This window comes from Raphanus sativus, chromosome 1, assembly GCF_000801105.2.
Source record: "Raphanus sativus cultivar WK10039 chromosome 1, ASM80110v3, whole genome shotgun sequence".
NCBI lineage: Eukaryota > Viridiplantae > Streptophyta > Magnoliopsida > Brassicales > Brassicaceae > Raphanus > Raphanus sativus.
The window spans coordinates 10097044-10121319 of NC_079511.1; the positions used below are offsets into that span (position 1 = coordinate 10097044).

The 24276-nt window shown below is 33.8% G+C and overlaps 3 protein-coding genes across 6 annotated transcripts; 2 read left to right on the top strand and 1 right to left on the bottom strand.

Annotated features, from left to right (window-relative positions):
- Positions 1–365: 365 nt before the first annotated feature.
- LOC108844894 (uncharacterized) lies at positions 366–1253 on the bottom strand. Its single transcript, XM_056989561.1, has one exon. The coding sequence runs from the start codon at positions 1251–1253 to the stop codon at positions 366–368; it is 888 nt and encodes a 295-aa protein (XP_056845541.1).
- A 17139-nt stretch (positions 1254–18392) lies between these two features.
- LOC108806325 (co-chaperone protein p23-1) lies at positions 18393–19668 on the top strand. 3 transcript variants are annotated; one of them, XM_018578421.2, is made up of 6 exons: positions 18393–18545; positions 18654–18840; positions 18923–19079; positions 19163–19191; positions 19293–19332; positions 19450–19668. In XM_018578421.2, exons 1-6 carry the CDS (start codon positions 18541–18543, stop codon positions 19560–19562), a joined length of 531 nt encoding a protein of 176 aa, XP_018433923.1. In that variant the 5' UTR covers positions 18393–18540; the 3' UTR covers positions 19563–19668. The 3 variants fall into 3 exon arrangements, with proteins under 3 accessions (XP_018433923.1, XP_018433930.1, XP_018433914.1); XM_018578428.2 differs by having other exon boundaries at positions 18397–18545; positions 18648–18840; positions 19420–19668; XM_018578412.2 differs by having other exon boundaries at positions 18398–18545; positions 18648–18840.
- A 1309-nt stretch (positions 19669–20977) lies between these two features.
- LOC108806287 (MA3 DOMAIN-CONTAINING TRANSLATION REGULATORY FACTOR 2) lies at positions 20978–24052 on the top strand. 2 transcript variants are annotated; one of them, XM_018578356.2, is made up of 4 exons: positions 20978–21134; positions 21578–21804; positions 21883–21938; positions 22019–24052. In XM_018578356.2, the coding sequence occupies exons 2-4, from the start codon at positions 21642–21644 to the stop codon at positions 23861–23863; spliced, it is 2064 nt and encodes a 687-aa protein (XP_018433858.2). In that variant the 5' UTR covers positions 20978–21134; positions 21578–21641; the 3' UTR covers positions 23864–24052. The 2 variants fall into 2 exon arrangements, with proteins under 2 accessions (XP_018433858.2, XP_018433867.2); XM_018578365.2 differs by having other exon boundaries at positions 20981–21134; positions 21582–21804.
- Positions 24053–24276: the final 224 nt, after the last annotated feature.

Here is a 24276-nt window from a genome sequence, read left to right on the forward strand (position 1 = left end):
AATTCTCAAAAACGTATCGATATATAAAAATAGACTGTCATTAATGGAAAACAACTACTTTGATTATCCACTTCTTACAAAAGAGATTAAATTATGTATATATATATATATATATATGTATTTGAAATACTTCCATATATTATTGTTTTTTGTTGTTGTTACAAACTTTTTTTTTTCTTTAAAATTCCTTTATTTCATCTTTCTTCCCTTCTGGAGAAGTACCATTTACAAAATAGTGCAAAGATGAAATTAAATGGATCGGCTAAAATAACCCGCCAGAACCATTGATTACAAAAAACAAAAAGACACTAGGTCGAAGCAATCCAAGTGTCATGTGAACTTTAGGCTGGCTGGATAGAGGTGAATCAAGTACGAAGATAAGTAGTAGCGGTGACAAGAGTTGTCGAGGGATGATGAGAAGATAAGCTGACTCTATCAAGAGCTGCTAACTTTGCTCTCAGCAGAGTTGCAATCTCCTTCTTTAGAGAGGATGTTGATCTCGATGGGTTTAGATGAAGTCTGCTATTCCTCTCTTTCCATACAAAATACACAACAGCATGAAAGATAAGCAGAAGCACTGTTCGCAGTTTTTGATCTGATGCAACTAAAGGAATCCAGATTCTAGTGCTCTCCAAATCCGAAGGCGGTGTTTGGCTCGATTGATCAAACATAGAAATCCAAAGTTGAGAAGAAAACTGACAAACCAAAAAGAAGTGACCTCTAGACTCATCACCGTTCTGACACAGCAGACAATGAGAAGGGACAATCAATCCCCAACTAATAAGCCGGTCTCGAGTGGGAAGCCGATCACGGAAGACAACCCAAGTATTAAAAGCATGTTTTGGAATACCCCCTGTAAACCACACTGTTTTGTGCCAGGAAAAAGAGTCTGTACAAGGGTTCAAAGCCTTCCATGTTTTTGCTGCAGAGAATCTTCCAGTTGTATCATCCGGACCGATTTTCAAATAGAAAGTGTCCTTTCCTTGAGAGATGAGATTCAAGGATGATTGCGGAATAGAGGCCTTGAGGACCCTTGCGATTGGATGACGGCTTCTCGGCAGGTTCCAGACATTATCAACACAAACATCCGAAATTTTAGCTTCCAAGGAGATCCCCGTAACCATAGGACCCGTGTCCCCAACAATTCCCAACAGCGGACCCAACTCAGTCCAGTCATCATGCCAAAAGAAAGCATCATTTCCAGAGATTAAGGAGCACTTGATGAAAGGTCTGGCAAGAGTACGGAGCTTCATAATTTGCTTCCAAATCCAGCTCCCGGTGTCACTGAAATCTGCCGTCCAGAAAGTTGTTACAAACTTTAACTAGAATTCGATCCGCAGTTACGGGTGTTTAATTTAATTTATCTTCAACGTAAATTCTAAACTGTTGGTTTTATAAAAAACTTCCATATATATTTTTTATATTTTGCAATTTACATACAGAGTATAATATATTATTTTATAATATAAATGTCTAATAATTATTTTTTATTTGTACGTAATATTATATTAAAAGAAATTATAACCTGATACAGTTTGATGTAATTGTAATATTCATATATTAACCTGTTGTTTTTTTATTAATTTATTTTAAAATAAAGCAATATGCTAAATTTTTTTAATTTTTGCATTTGTTTTATATGAATTATTATTAATTTTATGATATTTTATTTTCTTGAAAATTGAATTCTCGAAATTTTCTATTGAACTAAACTAAATAAAGTAATACTCTATTTATTTTTTTCTATAATATATATTTTATATTTCAGTTTTTCTTTTAAATTTCACCACAAAAAAACAACAACCATTGTAATTAATTAATTAAAATTTATTTTAAATGCATTGGTAGAATCTGTAAATAAAAAAAATACAAAAGGCAATACATAATTTATTGTAAATGCAATGTATAAGTGTATAAATAAAATAAAGTACTTAATCTGCTATCTATGTTTCTAAACAATTTTCATTATCCTTCTATTCATGTTTCCAAACAGCACAAAATGTACTTCAGTTTTAATAATATAGATATTATCGATTCTATTTTTTGCATACTTTAATCCTTGAATTTCATATATATGTAGCTTTCAGAATATTTTTTGGAGTATTGTTGACATATAAAATATGGTACCGATCGATTATTCCCGATCAAAGAGGATATAAAAAGTATTCAAATTCTACTTTGAAATCTCAAAGAACAAGAAAACAATAAAAACAACAAACATCAGAAGAGTATCATCACCGTCCGGTTTATGGACCAAGTGGGATTGCGGTCTCCACCACTTGCTAATATACGGTCCATGTTTGTACCGATCGAGCCGGTTGTTACATATAGAAAAAGTATCGTATATCTTTCACTCATAATAGACACATGATTTGATTTGTTACTGTATATTTTTATATCTCATCTACTCTATTCTTTTATAATTCATGGAATAAATTATATTAAACACATCACACATGATACTCATATAATTACTTGCTTTTGGACAACACTGGCAATGGCTAAATATTTAGCTAGATAAGATATATAAAACGAATTTTCATCATGGGCATCGAATTTATATACAATGTCATACATTAGGAACAACGAAAAGATATAACCTTTTTTTTTGGGTCAAAATGTTAAAAGATATAACCTTTTTCAGCCACTTGATTAACTAATTATAAGAAATTCTTATGTTTAAAGAGTTACTCCATCGTGATAATAGGCTAACAATATTTATAATCTAGAGGGAAATGGTTCTACATAGAATTCTAATCAAATTATAATGGATCAAAACTAAAAAGGAGAGCGGTACAACTAGTCTCAGTAATAAATACTATTTAAAAACTAAGGTTCATTTGATAAAATTAAGACACTACATAATATCCTCTCAGTTTTTAAAAGAACGATTTCTATAATTTTCACATAGATTAAGAACCATTATTATTGATTATGGCGTGTCATTTAGTTTTATAACTAATGATAGGGGTATTCCACTGATCAGTAGTATATACATAGAAAAATAACATGCTATAAAAATTTCACATGTTCTTCTCTTGCAACAATTACATTACATGAGCGTATCCATCAAAAACCTCTATTGATGAATTAAACTATGCATACGTATAAAACTGAAACCAACATGTTACGGGAAAATATCCCACATCAATCGATAGTGAAGTACTAGGAGTATATACCGTGTTTAAACACATTTTGTTTTCTTGGACAATGAAACCCAATACCATTTTCTGATAATCATCGTCTATATTGTCTTCTAGTGTAAATAGTTATTTGGATAAAATAAATAAAAATCTATAAGAATCATATGGTAAATATGAATCTGAGTGCTACTTTTTACTAATCATAATGATCATATTCGCAAGGGTATAGTGCTCGTACGAGTGACTGTGAAAAAAAGATGCACACATACACAGACGTTCACGACAAAAGATGTCGCGACGAATTTGGCCCAAGGATTGTGAGAATAATCAACACTCGTTTGGTATAGTGCCTTACATGTATCTGCATCTACAAACCACATACACACCCTATAGAAAATCATTTTTATTCAATAAGTCTATCTAAAAATGCTAACAAACGTGATGTTTACGAGTTAGTATGGCTGTATCCTGTATGTGTATGTGATGAATCTCACACACAAATATATGCATACATGTGATTATTAAACATTCATGCCTACATAGATAGACCGTGCATGATATTGATGAGAACATATGACCATGCACACATGAACATAATAATGTCAAAGCCTCAAAGGTATGGAACTGTGGCCATACTTGGGAATGTCATTTTTTTATTCGAACCCATCCCAGCCAGCACAACAACGACATAATAATAAATTTATAATAAAAAAGTTTCGTAATAATGTCATTTGTGGAATTCTAATTCCAATATTCTCAATTATTGGCCACATAAAAGAATAAGAATAGAAGAAAATGCCCATTGTCCAAAATCCAAATTCCCGAATTCAATAACAACGACAATGTTCGATTTTATATGGTGGTAAGAATAAGTTTCGTTCACCATCTTTTCAGTTATTACTATTTGGGAGCATACTGTCATGATTTGATTTGTTACTGTAAATTGTTTGTCTTTTCTTGATATTCCTCGTTATGTTGCTCTTCTTTTTTCCAGAGTTAATAGACATTCTCACCCAATCCTTAATGTTTTTTAAAAAGTGTTTTGATTTGATCAGTGTAAGTTCGAATATATGCTTATGTATACATCAATTTAAGTATGCATATCAACTTGCTGATTTTGGATTCGTGTTGATCCAGCTCTAAGTGAAGGAAGCATAATCTACTATACTGTTGTGTTGTTTAGTTGGTTAGGACAACAATCGATTCTTATTTGGTACATAACAAATAGTTATCACTCAAAAATATAATGAAAAGTTAAATGTCTTGGATTCAGGACTTGATTATTCTTTGTTTAAACTGAAGAGGTGGTAATTTTTTTTGTCAGCACATGGGTGGTAATAAAATTAAGAAAATGATCGTATTCGCTCATTAGTGGGTTTATGAATTATAAAATTTAAAAGGCTTCTAAGAGCATCTCCATTAGAGATTTGTGCACAAATTCCAGAAAAAAAAAGTATTATAGTATACCAAAAGGAGTGAATCCGCCCTTTGCAGTCTCGCTTGGAAGAGACGATATCATCAGAGTTTCGTGGGCCCACGACACGTGGCGGCCCACGATTGGTTCGGTTCTTTTTTTTTTTAAATCCAACGAAAAAAAATTAAAAATTAATTGTTTGCATTGGAAAGCGTGACCTCATTAGTCTCACTAATGGAGATGCCCTAAGGCTCTAATTAGTGACATGTAATATTTAGAGTTGAATTAGAGAAAAAGTTATAATTCCATGTAGTACGCAGTAAAGGTACTGTGGTAAAAATACGAATTATTGAATGTTTTCAAATAAGTGATTGGTAACATTTTTAGATGTATACGTTTTAGTATGTATTATATAAAGAATGTTATGGATATCATTATTAAAATTTATTATAAATTTGACAAAGTATATTAGAAGAGTTAAAATGTATTAAATTAAATTAAAACTATGGAATGTATTTGAACATATATTTATTATATAATAGTTATATATAATTTATATAATGACTTTGCACTGAAATATGAAAAAAAAAATTGAAATAATTTTAGTAGTTTTGTGATGTATATTTTGTTCTAAAAAATACAAATAACAATAATATTTATTAAAAACTTAATAAAAGGCACCTATATAAATAAATAATTTTATGTTATAACAATAGTCACCAAATAGAACTAATAATTAAAATTATAGAAGAAGTGTTTAAATAGTTACATGGATAAATGTAGACAACTATGAAATGAATTTGTTTTTTAAAAAAGATTGTTAAATATAATTAAAAGTAAACGTGTGCTTTTGAAACCAAAAAGAAATACGAACTCAAATCTTAACACATGCCATTTTTCTTGATGTTGAATTACCACTTAATTTATCAATTTTACTAAAGAGATAATTCAGAGTTGTAACTCAAATATAAGTATATAACACTTTTTTTTGAAACACAAGTCTATAACACATTATAATTCAAATAGTAACTCAAAATTTTAAAACTAATTCATGATTGGTGACATTTTTTGAGTTATCCCTCTAATTCAAACTTAATCAATAATAATTCAGTCACCAAAACTTAAGATCATCCTCAATAGAGTAATTTTATTATATAATAGCACTATTGAAGCAAAATTACTCAATAATAAAATTACTATATCTTAGTGTAAAATAATAAAATAAAATACTATTGGAGATGCATGTTTAAACTGAATAGAACAAAGTCTTTAGTAATCACCGAACAATGTGAAATAGCTAACCGAATTGCATGCATACTCTTGCTATTCAGGTAGTCAAAATAGGGCGATGATTGTTTCATTGGTTTTTCGATTTTGGTTTCTGGTTTTTAGATTTTGGTTTCTGGTTTTTTATTTTTAGTTTTTGGATTTTAGTTTTTGATTTTGATTTTGCAGTAGATTTTAGTTTTATGAAAAACTTGATTGATGATTTTAGATTTTGGTTTTTAGTTTTTGGTTTTTACTTTTAAAAATAATAAAATAAAAATATTATTAGTAATAAAATGTTTATTCTGGAATAATATAAAATAATGTACTATTTTATAAGATACAATTTGTTTTTCAACGGAAGCCATTCTAGATTTTGACATATTGTTTCACGAAAGTCGTTTATAATTTTCATTTTACACTCTTTATTTAAATGATCGGTACACCAATTTATTTTTCCATTTCATTTTCATATATTTCAAGAAATATATAAACCCTGCTATCGTTCCATTGTATTTTTCTTTTAATATTAATATCATACATAAGTTGGTCAATTAAACTATATAATCAGTCAATTAAAATAATTTATTTAGTAAGTAAATATCTCTTTGCCATTTGATGATTGTCCTTGGTCACTTGGTGTGCCATGCCTATAAGAATAAAAAATTAATTCCCTATGTAGACACAATTTTTTTTATATATGTAACTATAATATATATAACAAACTTGTAGATATAATATATAGAAACCGTACCTTTAAAACAGCAAGTAAAATGTGTAGATCCATAATTTGAAAAATAAAATTAATCATAACTATTGTATATATTCATAAATAGATAACTACAAAAATTATTTCCAGGTAGCAAAATACCTTCTCGATTGCATGTAGAGAATAGGGTTTGAAACCAAATGTGTATGATCAGCAGGCTTGTTAAAACTGGAGAATTGGGTGATGCATTATTTGAGGTTTACGTTTGCTTTGCTTTGTGTGTTTGTAGTGTTAACAGAAAAAAAAAATAGGAAATCATTTTTTGTTTTGTTTTTGGTCGTAGCTTTTTCTAGGAAGAATCCACTAGAATAGAAATTTTGGTTTCTATGAATATAATAGTAAAATGGATCAAAAATCAGTTTCCCTAAAAAAAATAGGAAATCTATTTTGCCAAAATCATAATTGGATAAAAAGTGGTTTTTGGAAAATCAAAAACCAGAAACTAGTGGTATTTTGTCCATAGTAATCGTTCAATCTAAACTTTAAATCGTACAAGACCAAATAAAATATTATATAATCGATCTTTTTATTTAAAACCCAGTATAAAATGGTTTTCATAGAATTAGAGAGCACATGAGCTTTGTACAGAGACCAGTTGCTAGGGCTAGACGATGTTAATGAACAGAGACCAGTTGCAAATGTACTTGAGAAATAGAGAGCACATGAGCTTTGTGGTTGGTTTTACCAGCCGCATGCTTGCGTCAACAAGACATCATCACTAGAACGAAGTGGAAATGTAACACTAATTAACACAGACGTGCCAATTTGTTTTTCTATAATAAAAAGTCACATGCATATTGGTTGTGTTTGGTTTTGTCACGATCAAAAACTCTATTTGATATACGTGTTGTCTTATGCTTTAGGGTTTCTCATCTCCATCCATCTCATCACATGTTCATGAAAATCAGTAAGAATTCTTTGCTATACTGACGTCTAAACTTCTTGTATTTTTGGATAACCGAGAGATTTTCAGAGCTAAATCAATATTAGTTTTCAGATCTAAATGAACATTGAATCCTCAAGATCATCTCCAACCCATTGCTATATTTTCATTTTTATAATAGAATTTAGATGTGAAATTGCTTCAATTTACTATTATTTTTTGGGCTTATTGCAAAAGTGACTCAAAACTTGAATTCAAACAGAAAACTAACCTTTTCTTTTGACTCATTTTTTTTTGAGTTTTTAACCCCACATCTGCATTTTATCTACGAAAATGCCATTAACCCTTTTTTTTTTTTTTTTTTCGAAAATGGCTTCTTTACTGTCTCAACCTCATTTTCTTCAAGTATTTACAATATTGCCACTGCCATGAATAGTGGGAACAACCTTGTACGAACTGTTTGGAGCTTTTAATGCCCTTTAATGCACGTAAATCTCTTTACACTCTCTCTGTTTCAATTGTTATGAACTAAAAACAACATTTTTTCACTTTCTCTCCATATTCATCCAAAAAACTGAAGCTTTTGATTCAAAATTGTTTGGAGCCATATTTCTTTCGTTTTGACTTACGGTTGCTTTCGTTTGAGGTTCTGGGTGGTTGGAGAAGACCCTGTGTGCAAACAAAGTCATCTCACCTAGTTGAAGGTACGAATTTGAATTTTTTTCAAAATCTGTTCGCGTAGAAGACTTACAAGTAAGTCATCTGTATGTAGAAGACTTACTGATGAGTCTTCTGGTCAAACGGACGACTTAAACTAAGTCGTCCAGCTTTGTTTGGTGAAAAAAAACAGTCCAGACGACTTATATATAAGTCGTCTACGAGAAACAGGCTAGTTTTGCATTTGACCGAATCGTGTCAGATCTTTGACTATTTCTGGACGACTTATAATTCAGTCGTCTCTCGGAAAGTTAAAATTTCAATATTTTATTAAACTAGACGACTTACGTGTAAGTCGTCTTAGGTTAGTTTTGTAGTTGAAAAATAAAACTTCATAATTTAATTTTTACCAGACGACATAATATAAAGTCGTCCCGTCAGAAGACTTAATTTAAAGTCGTCCGGGGAAAGCAAAGTCGTCCAGAATTTTTCCCAATTAAGTCGTCCAAACCTTGCTTATCCCGGACGACCTTAAATTAAGTCGTCTAGCTGGACGACTTTTAGTTAAGTCGTCTGGAGAAAGTTAAATTTCAAGTTTTATTTTTCAATTACAAAACTAACCTGGGACGACTTACGTGTAAGTCGTCTAGTTTGAATAAAATATTGAAATTTTTACTTTCCAGAGACGACTGATTTATAAGTCGTCCAGAAATAGTCAAAGATCTGACACGATTCGGTCAAATGCAAAACTAGCCCGTTTTTCGTAGACGACTTATATATAAGTCGTCTGAATTTTTTTTTTTAACAAACAAAGCCGGACGACTTAGAATTAAGTCGTCCCTTTTAATTTTCAATTGCAAAAGTGACCTCTTTAGACGACTTACCTTTAAGTCTTCTGGACGACTTAAATCTAAGTCGTCTGCGATAATGTTTGTTGAACTTCTTCATTTTCTCTATGTTTACTAATGTGTTTTATTTTGAATATTTGCAGATGATTTTTAAGTTACATGCAGTGTATGGAGAATGGTTGTTGAGAGATTTCCGTTGGGATTTTGTGGTTGATGATCTCAAAGGAGCAAGATTGTTTTTATTGAATGAAGATTCAACACATGCTGAACTTGTTGCAATGGCTCAAGAAGATTATAACCTGGACATGAGATCAGTGACTGTGGAGATTAGCTACTCATTACCAGCAGAAATGATGATGACTCCAAGCAGTCCTCCCATTCATGTTACAAGTGATAGACAAGTTCGAAACTTGCTCGAGATACTCAAAACGCATAGAGTATGTCTTTGTGTATCAAGCCGCAGCAAGGTGGAAACGGTTTCAGAGAAAAGAGAAGAAGCTGGTGATAATGATGAAGCTGGTGAATGGGAAGAAGATGTTGGTGATAATGATGAAGCTGGTGAATGGGAAGAAGATGTTGGTGATAATGATGAGGCTGATGAATGTTTTGAAGATGTTGGTGATAATGAGTCTGTTGAAGATGAAAATCAAGATGGGGAGGAGGAAAATGGGGAGGAGGAAAATGGGGAGGAGGATGCTGATAACACTATTGTTGGTGAAACGGATCAGAATGGTGGGGATTACAGTCTTTATGGAAAGGTTCTAGATGAGGACGAGGAAGATGATGATAATATTTGTTTTGAAGAAATTGAAAAGACATATGCTAAGACAAATGCTATTGAAGGAGGAAAATCGGATTGTACCAGCATCTATGTCAACCAGAGTTTTGTTAGCAAGGATGCACTGCTTTCAGAGCTGCGGTTGACAGCAGTGAGGGGTAGGTTTTCTTTCAGAATATACAAATCAACAAAAACTCTCCTTGTGGCAATATGTCGGGTTAGCGGTTGTGGATGGAAGATCAGAGCGAGTGTGAAACATGGGTCAAACACGTTTTGGGTAACAAAGTATGTGGAAAAACATTTATGCTCAATTGGAGACCGAATCGCTCAGCGGAGACACTGTACTCCAAAGTATGTTGGTAGTCTTTTCATTGATCGTGTTGGGATCATTGATGGGATAACTCCACAGCATATCACTGATGCAATGAAGAACATGTTTGGCATGACGCTTGATTACACCACTTCATACAGAGCACTGTTATATGCACAGAAATTGGTGAGAGGATCAGCAGAAGAAGGGTATTCGCGTCTGCCTTCATATCTCGAGCAAATCTCCATTGCAAATCCTGATTCTATCACGGCTATAGAACTTGATTCTGAGAAAAGATTTAAGTATCTATTTCTCTCTTTTGGAGCTTCTATCAAAGGTTTTAAGTATCAGAGAAGGGTCATTGTGGTGGATGGAACTCACCTAAGTGGAAAGTATGGAGGTGTTATGTTAGTTGCAGCCGCACAAGATGGCAATTTTCAGATATTCCCATTGGCTTTTGGGATCGTGGATGCTGAAGATGAACCTTCTTGGGAATGGTTTTTCACAAAATTGGCTAGTTGTATATCTCATGACAAGCCTCTGGTGATAGTCTCTGACCGGCACGCGGCCATTAAAAGTGCGTGTGAGAAGGTGTTTCCTTGGGCAACCCGAGGAATATGTTATTATCACCTTCAAGATAACATTGTCAAAAAGTTTAAAGGGAAACATCTCATGTACTTGGTGAAAGGGGCTGCTTATGCGCACACGGTTCACGATTTTAACCGGTACATGGCTGAGATACGGAGTGCAAACCCGGAACTTGCAACGTATTTGGAGAAGGCCGACGCCAAGCTATGGTCAAGGGTTTATTGTAAGGGGAACAGGTTCAACATAAAAACAAGCAACATCGCTGAATCTATTAATTCCGCACTGAAGCGAGCAAGAGGATTTCCGATTCCGTTCCTGCTGGAGTTCATAAGGCAGAAGTTAGGAAAATGGTATTGGAAAAGGAGACAAGATGCTTTGAGTCTCCCAACTGTACATAGCCGGGGTGTTGAATACTTGCTTGCTGTTCGATCAGAGATAGCGGATACGATGACGGTCGAACCAATTGATGGATGGCGTTTCTTTGTCAAAGGTGGCAAAATGGACTGTGCGGTTGATTTGGAACATGTAAAGTGTGGTTGTGGTGTCTATGGAGTGGAGAAAATACCTTGCTCTCATGCTATAGCAGCTGGAACACATGCTGGTGTGCATATCGACACACTTGTATGTCCACTTTACTCAAAGAATCATCTGTATGCAGGATACTCAGAGAATATATATCCTATCGTGTCACAACATATTGAGGAACGAGAATGCTTTCCTCCAAACGTAAAGCGTGGTCCGGGGAGACAGAAGAAATCAAGATGGCAATCTTGGTTGGAGCTATCTAGGATGAGGGGACACAAACCCAGGAAGAAACACAGGGCACGGAGATGCTCAAACTGCAAGGAAACTGGCCATACGAAACCACAATGTACACAACCAGTTGACTAGTTGTCCAGACGACCTAAATATAAGTCGTCCAGTCTTGATTACCCGTCCAGACGACTAATTTCTAAGTCGTCCAGTGTTTCGTCTACCTTCTACGAAGTCGTCCAGTGTATTATACTACCTTCTACTATCCCTTCAAGTGTATTTTTTTAGACGACCTTTTACGAAGTCGTCCAGTGTATTTAAGTCGTCCAGTGTATTTAAGTCGTCCAGTGTTTAGACTACCTTCTACTATCCCTTCAAGTGTATTTTTTTTTAGACGACCTTTTACGAAGTCGTCCAGTGTATTTTATTTTTAGACTACCTTATTTTTTTAGACGACCTTATTTGTAAGTCGTCCAGTGTATTTTATTTTTAGACTACCTTATTTTTTTTAGACGACCTTATTTGTAAGTCGTCCAGCTGGAAAACCTTCCAGACGACTTATTTGTAAGTCGTCCAGCTGGAAAACCTTCCAGACGACTTATTTGTAAGTCGTCCAGCTGGAAAACCTTCCAGACGACTTATTTGTAAGTCGTCCAGCTGGAAAACCTTCCAGACGACTTATTTGTAAGTTAGAAAATCTATACAAGTTAGAAAATCAAATAAATCATACATGCCCACAAACATACAAATAGATTTGTGTAAACAAATAGTTCAAATATACAAATAGATTTGTGTATACAAATAGTTCAAATATACAAATTGATTTGTGTATCTATACAAGTTAAAAAATCTATACAAGTTAAAAAATCTATACAAGTTAAAAAATCTATACAAATTGATTTGTGTATCTAATCATACATGCCTACAAACATACCACCATCCTCATTATCTTTCAGATGCTGATCAACAAGCTCCGTCCATATAGCCAAAGCCATAGTATCCCTCATAGTCTTCGCATTGGACCTAGCAAAGTCTTTAGGGCTAAAGGGGACCCCAAGAGCATGACATTCAATGTACTTTGCAGCGTACACGCCACAATCACCATTGTTGGCCGTGGGTACATCTTTGAGGAGTCTCTCATAAGTGTATCGCTCCAACCCATGCATCTGGTCTCCGCACTCCACAATCAGATAAGGGACCATCTCGAGAAAAGGCTCCATTATCTCATCCCATCTTTCTGGTATGGTAGTTGAAGGTATGCTGTCCCAGACGACTATGTGCCTCTTAGGGATCGATATCCAAATAGCCACCCAATGTTTGTTGTCCAAGTTCAGTGGCGCATAGATATCATCAATGTCCTCCCCCCACTTCTTGTTTGATTGGCAAAATGAAGGCATTGATCCGTCATACAAACTCGCCGCCCCACTAGGTAGCATTTTTCCTAAACCATTGTGATCAGACGACGATGTTTTGAAGACCAGATACTGTTCTCTCCAAGACTGGGTAAAGTTGTGATCCAGGAAGCACATTCGCTCGCTCCGGAAACATTGTGGGTTCTCCTTATACCTCTGCCTCAAGGTCCTCGATGTAGTCGCAGTTTAGACCAGTGATGTTTTCAAACTCTAACAGTGAAAACCTCGCAGGTTCTGGACCAACGAGACACCACATCTCGTACTTCTTCTTAATGTCCAGCTTTAAACCGAGCAAGTGGTGAACCAGCCTTGAAGCCCAACCAAATCCCTGCTCCTTGAACTTGATGAAAACTCCCAATCTCGACTCCTTGAGCTCTTCAAATTCAGCATCAGTGAGAGCTTCCCTAAGAGCAGTATGCAACTTCGTGTTATCCGTATGATACGAAATGCTATTGTGGGGTTCTGGCTCTTCCCCTAATGTGTATAACCTACGGGGGAGTTCTGGAATATCCATCCTTTTTGTCTGCAAAATAATCAAAGACAACAATAGAAGTCAGAACACAAGCTAAATCAATCACGCCTTAATTGTTACTCCAGACGACTTAGTAGACGACTTAAATATAAGTCGTCTAGAAAGTCGTCCAACTGGACGACTTAGTTGACGACTTATATTTAAGTCGTCTGGAAAGTCTTCCAAATGGACGTACTAAGTCGTCCAGGTTGAAGACTTTCCAGACGACTTACTTACAAGTCTTCCAGTAGAAAAATTTCAAGCGGACCTGATTAGTCGCAGAAGGAGTTCGAGTACTCGTCATTGTGGTTATAGATCTGAAAAAATAAACGTGAAACGGTGAGAATGAGTAAATTGAAAGAGACAACGTTTTATGTTCATCTTTTCCACGAGTTTGATGACTTACCGGCGTTAGGGTTTACAGAGAAACGGCGCTACGGTTTACAGAGAAGAAGCGGCGGCGCTAGGGTTTAGAAGAAGCGGCGGCGCTAGGGTTTAGAAGAAACGGCGGTGCTAGCTAGTGTTTAGAGTAAGCGGCGGTGAGAACGTTGGTGAGCACGGTGGCGAGGGCGACGGTTTGTTCGGAAATAGTGGAAGCGGGGGCGCTAGGGTTTAGAGGAATCGGCGGCGCTAGGGTTAGAAGAAGCTGCGGCGACAACGGTGAGAATGAAGTGAGATAGATAGCCGACGTTGAGAACGATGGTTGTTCGGAAATAGTGGGAATTCGAATCGCCTTTGATATCGCCGGTGAGAGAGAACTGTTAGGGTTTCTGTTCGCGGAAAATGAAAAAAAAAAAAAAAAAATCACCTTATATATTGGGTAAATAATCCGGTTAGCTTTAAAAGTACATTGGTAAACTTTAAGGTTTAGTCCGGTTTAGACGACTTATTCTGGCTGATAATGTACATCAGACGACCTAATATTTAGTCGTCTGGGAACAGAAGACTAAATATTAAGTCGTCCAATACCCTAAAATGAACCCCTAAACTAAAATGACTAAATTAACTTACTAACCACGTTATAAAATCAAATTATACTTCAATAGTGTTTACTATACACAGAAACGAACACGCCTAGGTAATTTTAAAAATTTTCAAAAACGGTTTTAATGCTTTCCAAAATCTAACCCTAAGAACACATACAATACTACAACATATGTTGATGAAACATAAACTAAAGAATATCATGACTCACTACTTTCACTCATCTGGGCTGAAAACAATTGAAATTTGTTATATATTAATTTATATCTCTTAAGACATATGTTAATTACATAATTCCAATTTTTCACTTATCAAAATATTTTTTACAAAATTTTTAAATTATGTTTAAGAATAACTGTCCAGACGACTTAACTTAAAGTCGTCTGGACGACTTATTTTCAAGTCGTCTGTTTACAGACGACTTGCGAGGGGTAGAAACGTAAAAAAAAATCCGTTTTTTTGTTTGTTCACAAGGAGATAGTTGTAATTTCAATAGCCTTTTAAGTTACTTTTGCCTTTGACCCAAGTTGGGGTACTCTTTTGGGTTTGACTCCAAGTTTTGAGTCACAATTGGTAATTCTCCCTTATTTTTTCTTGTATAACATAATTTTTTTTTCTATAAATAGAAGAAGAAATAGTAATTCTCTATTTTTATTTTGTGACAAAAATGTTATTTAAAATAATATATTGAAGTAAATTTCATCTCTATTATAAAAATACCAAACTACGTGGGAGATAGTTCTAACAAAATACTAAGCATAGTTTATTATCTTATTCATGATTGTTGTATTAACGTTATATACAACGATGGTTTATGAATATGAACTAGAATGATAACTAGATTCTGATCTACGCATCCGTGTGAATGTATTTTTTTGAAAATATGTTGTTATTTATTTTTATGTTACTATTATATATTATATAGATGTCATTGTTTTATAATTATTTTAGACAAAAGATGTTTTTAGATAATTAGATTGAGCTATTTTCATATATATTTTAAAGTTGACCCAAATAGATATCTTCTCATAATATAATGGACTTCTAATTTTTCTTAATAAGTTAAATTAATTAATTTTTATAATATATTGCTATCTGTGTTTCTAAACAATATTATATTTTTATACAGTTATCCATGTTTCCAAACAAATCTCAAATATATTTTAGTTTTAATAATATAGATAAAACTTAATGTAAATTTTTTTTTTGTCACTGAATATAAGTTGGTGTTTGAAATTAGGTTTTGCATTGTGGTTTTCTTATATATATTGAAAAAAAAATTATAAGGGTTATTGGAAAAATATTTTAGTAAAAGTCACTTTTTGAATATATGTATATTTTTAATCAGTTTTTGATACAGAATAATTTTAATTTTTCTTATTTAAATATGTATATAAGGTTTATTTTTTTAGTATTATTTTAGATAAAATATGTTTTCAGGTAATTAGATTGAATTATTTTCATATATTTTAAATTTGGTTGAAATAGATAATTTTCATAATATAATAAATTTCCAATTTTTCTTAATAAATTAAATCTATTACTTTTTAATATACTGTTATCCATATTTTTAAATAACATTATACTTTTTATATTAATATCTATGTTTCTAAACAAATCTCAAATGTATTTCAGTTTTAAAAATATAGATAGCTGATCACATCAGGAAAGAACAAAAGTAATATAACTATTGAGTACAACTTATTCACAGTTTCACTCGATAAAAAGAAAAGAAATGGTCGCAGTCAATAAAGACCTAACCGCCCTGAGATTCCACCCAACCCAACACTGCAGAGACCACTTATTCGTGAATGTGAACTTGCTAACATGTCGTGTGGCTCTTCTCGTTCCATGTTGCATCCTCTAAAATCATCACACTGAAGATCTGTTTCTTCTCACTGCAGCCTTCTTCTCTTTCCCAAAGTGCCCCTACCAGAAACACAACTCTTTCAATTTTCACTTTTATTGTTTCTGTCTTGTGTGTCGAATCAATCAATTGTGTACAATATTATAGTAATATGGACTTTTCCGTTTGCCAAAATAATATAGACTTTTCTATATTTCAAAATATTGTTGAAATTACAACCACATACTTTGAAATGAGTTTACTACACTCTTTTACACCCATTTAAATGATTTTTTTGTCCACACTTTTTACATGTGTATCGGGAAACACATAATTTAAGAGTTGTTCAAATCATATTTATTGTAATTTAAAAATAGAAAAGCATACTCATGATGTTGGTGGCCTAGCAGAAGTACAAGGAATTGTTTTTATGCCCCAGATTCAAATCACACATGGTACGAAATGTTATTATTTAAATCTGAATTTTCAAAAGGTTGACTGTAGATCTATGGAAGATTATAAGCTTTAAGGTCTAAAAAATCCATTTTTTTACAAAAAAAGGTCTAAAAATTCCATGGCAATAAAAACATATATTAAAAATGTGGGATACCTGATTTGGTATAAATGATAAATTCTTTATATTTTCATTGATTTTAAAATAATAGTTATAATATTTCTTGTGCGATATTTTTTCAGAGATTATTTTAAAATTGGTTATTTTAATAAAGTAAAGCAAAATAAATCAAAGAAAATATCCTAGAATAACCTTAAATTTTTTGTTTGTCACAAATATAGCTTCCAAAGATCAAAGTGACTAAAATTTTTTATTAAATAGGTATATATACACTTATATCCCTAGGATTAATTAATCTAGATCTTAGAGTTTAGAGTTAAAATGTGTGATTTTAAGATCAGAATTTAAAATTTTATAAAATAAAATATATATAAAAATTGAAAATATTTTTTAAATAGTTTAAAATAATTTCGAATTTCAAAAAGAAAATTTGAAAAATAAAACGAAATTTCGAAAAAAGTTTTTTGAATTTCTTTTAAAAGAAAATTGAGTTTGAAAACATATATTTAGAAACTGTAAAAAAAATATTTTTAAAAAATTATTTTATTTATTTGCATTTATATATCTAGGATATAAATGTCTTTTTAGTCATTTTCTCTTTATAGACTATTTTGTGACAAAACTTGTAGTCTATTTAGGAGAATTGCCCTAAATAAAATTATAGAATTTGGATATCTTTTTATTATATCTATATTATTAAAACTGAAATACCTTTAAAAATTGTTTGGAAACATGAATAACAATATAAAAAAAATAATATAATGTAACATGGATAGTAGCATATTAAGAAATAAAAGTAAATGGCTTATGTTATTAAGAAAATTAGAAATCCATTATATATGAGAAAATTATCTATCCAAGCCAGTTTTAAAATATATGAAAATTACACAATTTAGTTACCTATTTTTGTCTAAAATAATCATGAAACACAACTTAAACTTTATATACATATTTCAAATCAAAATAATAATTTGAAATTGATTTATACCAAAAATTGATTCAAATATATATATATATTATATATATATATATATATATATATATATATATATATATATATTCAAAAATTGGTTTTTACTAAACTATTTTTCAATAACCATTATAAAAAATGTTTTAAATATATAAGAAAAATACAATATAAATTCAAATTTCAAACACCAACTTAAACTATGGTTTTTATATTTCACATTAGATTTAAAAGTACAATATATGTGGTTATTTATATAAAATACTATTAGTTATATGATTATTTATATGACGGTACATATAAAATACGATTAATTGTATAATGATACATATATGATATTTATATAATGATGACATAAAAGATAAATAGCAATATATTTTTTGAAAAAATGCATTTGCACGGATGTAGATTAAAGTCTACTTTGTTTTAAGTTTTAACACTACAGTTTTAAAGGGTCCACTGTAGTGACGACAAAAAAAAAAAAAGGGTCCACTGTAGTAGAAAGCAACATCAGATGTTACAAGGTTCACCCAACAAAACTTATTGAGGCGACTGGTGGGACCTGCGAGGAGGAACCTTCTTATTGTTGACTGCATGGGAACCACGCACATAGGCCCATTATATGTGAGATAAATAGTGGGCTTTTAATAAGGAGAAAAGCCCACACGGTGTTCGTTAAATTTATAGAAATTCGATTTATCTCCAAGGGGATAGAACACAAGGGAAGCATCTAGAGACAGAACCTTGGTCCGTGTATATACGTAGCCACTTGTCTTTCCTTTTCCTCGAATCCTCTGTTTCTGATTTCTGGAATTAATTCTCGTTGAACGTTGGAAAATGAGGTACTTATTCATTCACTTTTTTTTTAGCTTTTTATACCTCTCTTCCGTTACGTTGCGCAATGCTTTGTGAACGTTTTTGTTGATAATAATATGCTTTCAAAGTTGCAGTCGACATCCTACGGTGAAGTGGGCGCAAAGGTCGGATAAGGTTTACATAACAGTGGAGTTGCCAGACGCTGAAGATGTAAAGCTTAAGCTTGAGCCTCAAGGCAAGTTCTTTTTCTCTGCTACAGGTGGAGCCAGCAAGACAAAGTACGAGGTGGACCTCGATCTGTTCGACAGTGTCGATGTGAATGTATGTGCAGAGATGATGAATCTTGCTACTTTTCTTTAACTGCGATCGTTTGTCGGAAATGGTGATCTTTTTCTTATTGCAGGAGAGCAAAGCGAGTGTGAGCTCGAGGAGTGTGTGTTACCTGGTGAAGAAAGCAGAGAGCAAGTGGTGGAACAGGTTGATTAAACAGGAAGGGAAACCTCCTGTGTACTTGAAAGTTGATTGGGATAAATGGGTTGATGAAGACGAAGATGACAAAGGTAAATGGTGATTTACTTTAGTGTGGAAGAAGGAGCTAATAGTTATATTTTATCTACTTAGCTGACTGGTCTTTTTGAAGCAGATATGGACTTTGGAGATTTTGATTTCAGTGTAAGGCTAATGAACTCTCTTGAGATTTCCTTAAGTATCAACACTCGTCTTTGGATTAGAAAATAATGCTTTGTTGTTGTTTTTTTTCTTTCTCTTTTTAGGGTCTGAACATGGGAGATAGTGACGAGATTGGAGACGAAGGTAATGTTTTGGACCGTGTCTAGGGTCATGACTTGGTGTTATTTAAAGCAAACCCAAGTATACTTGATGGTTAGATTTTGGTAGTAGTGAGGAGGTGTTTTCCTGCTGTTGTTGCAGAGGAGGATAGTGAGCTAGAGGGTGAAACTGTGGCAGAGACAAAAGAAACGAAGGACATTGTGGAAGAAGGCAACGGAGAGAAAGATGAAGAAGTAGATGTGAAGAAGGATTGAGCTTCATGTTATTCTAAGATTTCTCTACTACTGTTTTTACTTGAAATGGGTTTTGTAGTGGTATGAAGGACATAGTTTCAACTTTCAATGAACCTTCTCTTCTTTTCGCACTGTGATTTTACAGAATCAACCTTTGGCACGTATCTGGGAATATTCCGAGGATAAGCATCAACATTCTAAATAATGTTGAAGAAATTAATCAACACTTACCTAATCGAGTTGTAAGCTAAATAAAAGTGTTTACTCCCAGCAGAATGTTTTTTTTTTTTGAAAACTGCCAGCAGAATGTTACTAGCCACGTTTACATATATATCATGATGCAATGGACTTCTAAATGAAATACTCCCTTGTTTTCTAGTAGAAGTCGTTTTAGAGAAATTTTTTGTTCCGAATTATAAGATGTTTTCAGTTTTCTATATAAAATTTATTAATAATTAGTGTTATTTAACCAATAATAATATATATTTTATTATTAATTGAATTATAGTTAGGTAAACAATTAATAATATTTTTATTTAAAAAATGTGAAAATTAATTATTTTTATTCGGTGTATACAAGTTTAAAACAATTTATATTAAAGAATGTACTTTTAACAAGGATTACTGATTTTAATACATCATGATATCTAAATTAAATTTAAATATTTTATTCCTTAAATTTGATTTGATTCAATTTTTAGCGAAACAAATCACAAATATTAAAATTTTAAGAAATAGATATCCATTCTGTATATATATTGATTATATTTAAAATTTTGAATATATAAAATTATGTAATTATTATTCTAACATATGATTTGATAAATTCTATTTACATTATTCTAGTACATAAAAGAAGATAAATAATTTATGACAATTATAATGTTTTTGTTAACTAAAATTTTAAAACTTATAAAATATGTAGATTTACTATTTTTTAATTTTTATTTTAAATATCATGCAGAAAATATTTTAAAAATAAATTTGTATTAAATTTTAAGATTATTTGTATTTATCAAAACATATGAGATATCTTTAAATATTCATAAAATATCTGTAAATTATTATTTTTTATATTCGTAATTTTTTTAATAAAAAAAAATTGAAAAATTAGATACGTATAACATACAAAATAAATCAAAAATATCTACAAAAACATGAATATGTGATCGTGCTAAGCCATGAACCTAGATACATCGGTCACAATTATTTTCTGGGTTAAACTAAAAAGAATATTAAAAAAAAGAGAGTGAAGGAGCGTGAATGACTCGAGCGGGACGTGGTTGGGGGAAAAGGGGTAACAAATGTCGAGATCGTAGTGGTTCAGACATAAGCAAATTACGGACAAAAGGCAAAGACCAAAGGGGGCTTTCTGTTACTTAAGGAAGGCCTTATTCCATGGGGGAAGAAAAAGTAAATAAAAATCCTAAAAAGGTAAATAAAATAAAATAAAAGATTTCGGTTACATAAAAGCCACAACCGTGTTAAGGAAGGAGAAACATAAAAAATAAAAATAAAAGAAGACAGAGACGCCTGCTTTGATCGCCGGCGTTCTGTGTCACTCCGGCCAAGTCTTTCACCTTTTCCTCTCGAGTACGCTTTATTATCTCTTATCCACCATCTCTCTCTGTTTTCTTCCTTTATTTAATTGATTCAATTCAGATTTATGTTTTTTTTTCACGTTTAATGAGATTGGAATGTATCGATGGCCATCGCTGTGATGATGGATCGATGAACGATGTTTTGATCTAAATCCATCATCGGTGTCTATTTTGCAAATCTTCTCCTTTTTCTTGTTACATACGTTGGTGCTGTTACTTGGCATAGATTGATTAACCATTAGATAGGTGTTTGATTGTTTTTGATATATTGGAGAACTTTTACTTGAACTGATTCAATTTAATCCTAGAGTTTTTATCTGCTCTTCGTCGCTTTATATTTTGCCAATCATATAGCAAAAGTTTTTAGGCTTTCATGCGGTTACATTAATTAGTCAACGTGTTTGGTACTGATATGACTCGTTCTTATTATGTTAGTCAGGCAGGAGAATGCAAAACTAATTGTTAGACAATCCAAAAGTTGAGGAATTGGAGGGATTCAATGGAGTCCAAAAAGCAGCAACAACAACTTGTAGACTCAAAAACGGATCCACTCTCCATTTCTCAATTGAATATATCTTCTTCTTCTCCTTCGCCATTGCCACAGGCCAACACGGCGGAGGAACTGTTAAAGAGTCATAGACATTCTGATCTCCCCTCAAATGGTATATATATATATACCCTTCGTCTTAAATATTGATCTACTTTTAACTTATGGTTTTAAAAACTTTCTCACTATGTAGAAACTTGGGGAGATTTAGATGATGACTCTACCGACCCAAACTACGACCCTATCGAGGTATACTCTCGTTATAAAAATGTCTCATTGTATTACTCTATTAGAGTGATGTATATATGTAACTTTTGGTGTGGAACCAGGGCAACAACGGACATTCAGATCCAACAACCTTCGACGCAGATCTATGCGAGTACAAGAAAAAAGCCACGATCATCGTCGAGGAATACTTCAGCACCAACGACGCTGCATCAGTCGCCAACGAGCTAAAAGAGCTCGGTATGGCCGAGTACCGTTACTATTTCGTCAAGAAGCTGGTCTCCATGGCAATGGACAGGCACGACAAGGAGAAAGAAATGGCTGCGTTTCTCCTGTCCACCCTCTACGCCGACGTCATCGACCCTCAAGAACTCTACAGAGGTTTCAACAAGCTGGTGACCTCCGCAGACGATCTCTCCGTAGATATACCCGACGCGGTCGACGTTCTCGCAGTCTTCGTGGCACGTGCCATCGTCGACGACATCCTCCCTCCCGCGTTTCTAAAGAAACAGATGAAGGTGCTCCCTGAGGGCTCCAAAGGAGCGGAGGTGCTGAGGAAAGCGGAGAAGAGCTACCTAGCGGCTCCGCTTCACGCGGAAGTCGTTGAGAAGAGATGGGGAGGGGCTGATAACTGGACGGCGGAGGATGTTAAAGGGAGGATCAACGAGCTGTTGAAAGAGTATGTGATGAGTGGAGACAAGAAGGAAGCGTTTAGATGCATCAAAGCGTTGAAGGTTCCTTTCTTCCATCACGAGATTGTCAAAAGAGCGCTGATCATGGCCATGGAGAGGCGTAAGGCGCAGGGGAAGCTGTTAGAGCTGTTGAGAGAAGCGACGGAGGTCGGGCTCATAAACTCCACTCAGGTGACGAAAGGGTTTAGCAGAATCATCGATTTGATTGAAGATCTTTCCCTTGATATACCGGAGGCGAGGAGTGTGTTGCAGTGTTTTATCTCTAAAGGTGCTTCTGAAGGATGGTTGTGTGCTTCTTCTCTGAAGACGCTCGATGATGATTCGGGTGAGAAGCTGCTTGAAAACTCCAAGGCATGTGAGTTTAAAGACAAGGTTAAGTCGACTGTCCGGGAGTATTTCATGTCGGGTGACGCTTTGGAGGTTGTGCATTGTCTCGAAACCGAGCTGGGTGCGTGTTCGAGTCAGCTGCGTGCGATGTTTGTGAAGTATCTGATAACTCTAGCGATGGACAGGAAGAAGAGAGAGAAAGAGATGGCTTGTGTTCTCGTCTCGTCTCTTGGCTTCCCTGCCAAAGACGTCAGGAAAGCGTTCTCGATGCTGATAGAGTCTGCGGATGACACTGCTTTGGATAACCCGGTGGTCGTTGAAGACCTCGCCATGTTCTTAGCCAGAGCCGTGGTTGACGAGGTGTTAGCTCCGCGTGATCTTGACGAGCTGCTGAGCCAGACGCCAGGGTGGTCGAGCGTGGGGGAGAAGGTGATCCAGACGGCGAAGACGTTGCTGAAAGCGCGTCTCTCCGGGGAAAGGATATTGCGTTGCTGGGGAGGAGGAGGGGTGGTGGAGACGAACTCCCCCGGGTGCACTGCGAGCGAGGTGAAGGTGAAGATTCAGGTGCTTCTTGATGAGTATGTATCTGGTGGGGAAGTGGGGGAGGCTTGTAGGTGCGTGAAGGAGCTAGGGATGCCGTTTTTCCACCACGAGGTGGTGAAGAAGTCGGTGGTGAGGATCATAGAGGAGCAGGAGAAGAAGGAGCGGGTGTGGGAGCTGCTGAGAGTGTGTTTCGAGTCGGGGCTGGTGACGATTTATCAGATGACTAAAGGGTTTAAGAGAGTGGGTGAGGCGGTTGAGGATCTGTGTTTGGATGTCCCTGATGCTTGGGACAAGTTTAAGAGTTGCGTGGAAAGAGCCAAGGTTGAAGGATTCTTGGATGAGTCATTTGCTATTGAGGAGGGCTCGTCTTCGTCTGCAGCATTCTGAAACCTCTTTTAACTAGAGAGACGCAAATTTACATTTTGAATCCTTTTTTATTTTTTTCTGGTTTTATCAATACTATTAAATTTGCAGTGTGACCTATTGATACATGTTAGATCCAATTATTTACAATCTACTTTTTGAAATAACTAACTGCCAATATTTAACATATGTAATATAACGTGGTTTGTGATATTTTATAACTTCCCCTCCCATTTACTTCCTATAATTTAGGGATGCACTATTTTGAATAGAAAAAAAAATAACTTACACATCTGTTATATGCTTTGACTTCCACATATCTGATACCATCTTTTATATATATTATATCAATAACAATTAATAACATTTATATTCATAGTATTAAGAACTATGCTTACAAATAAATATATAACTATGCCAACTTTAAATATCGGACT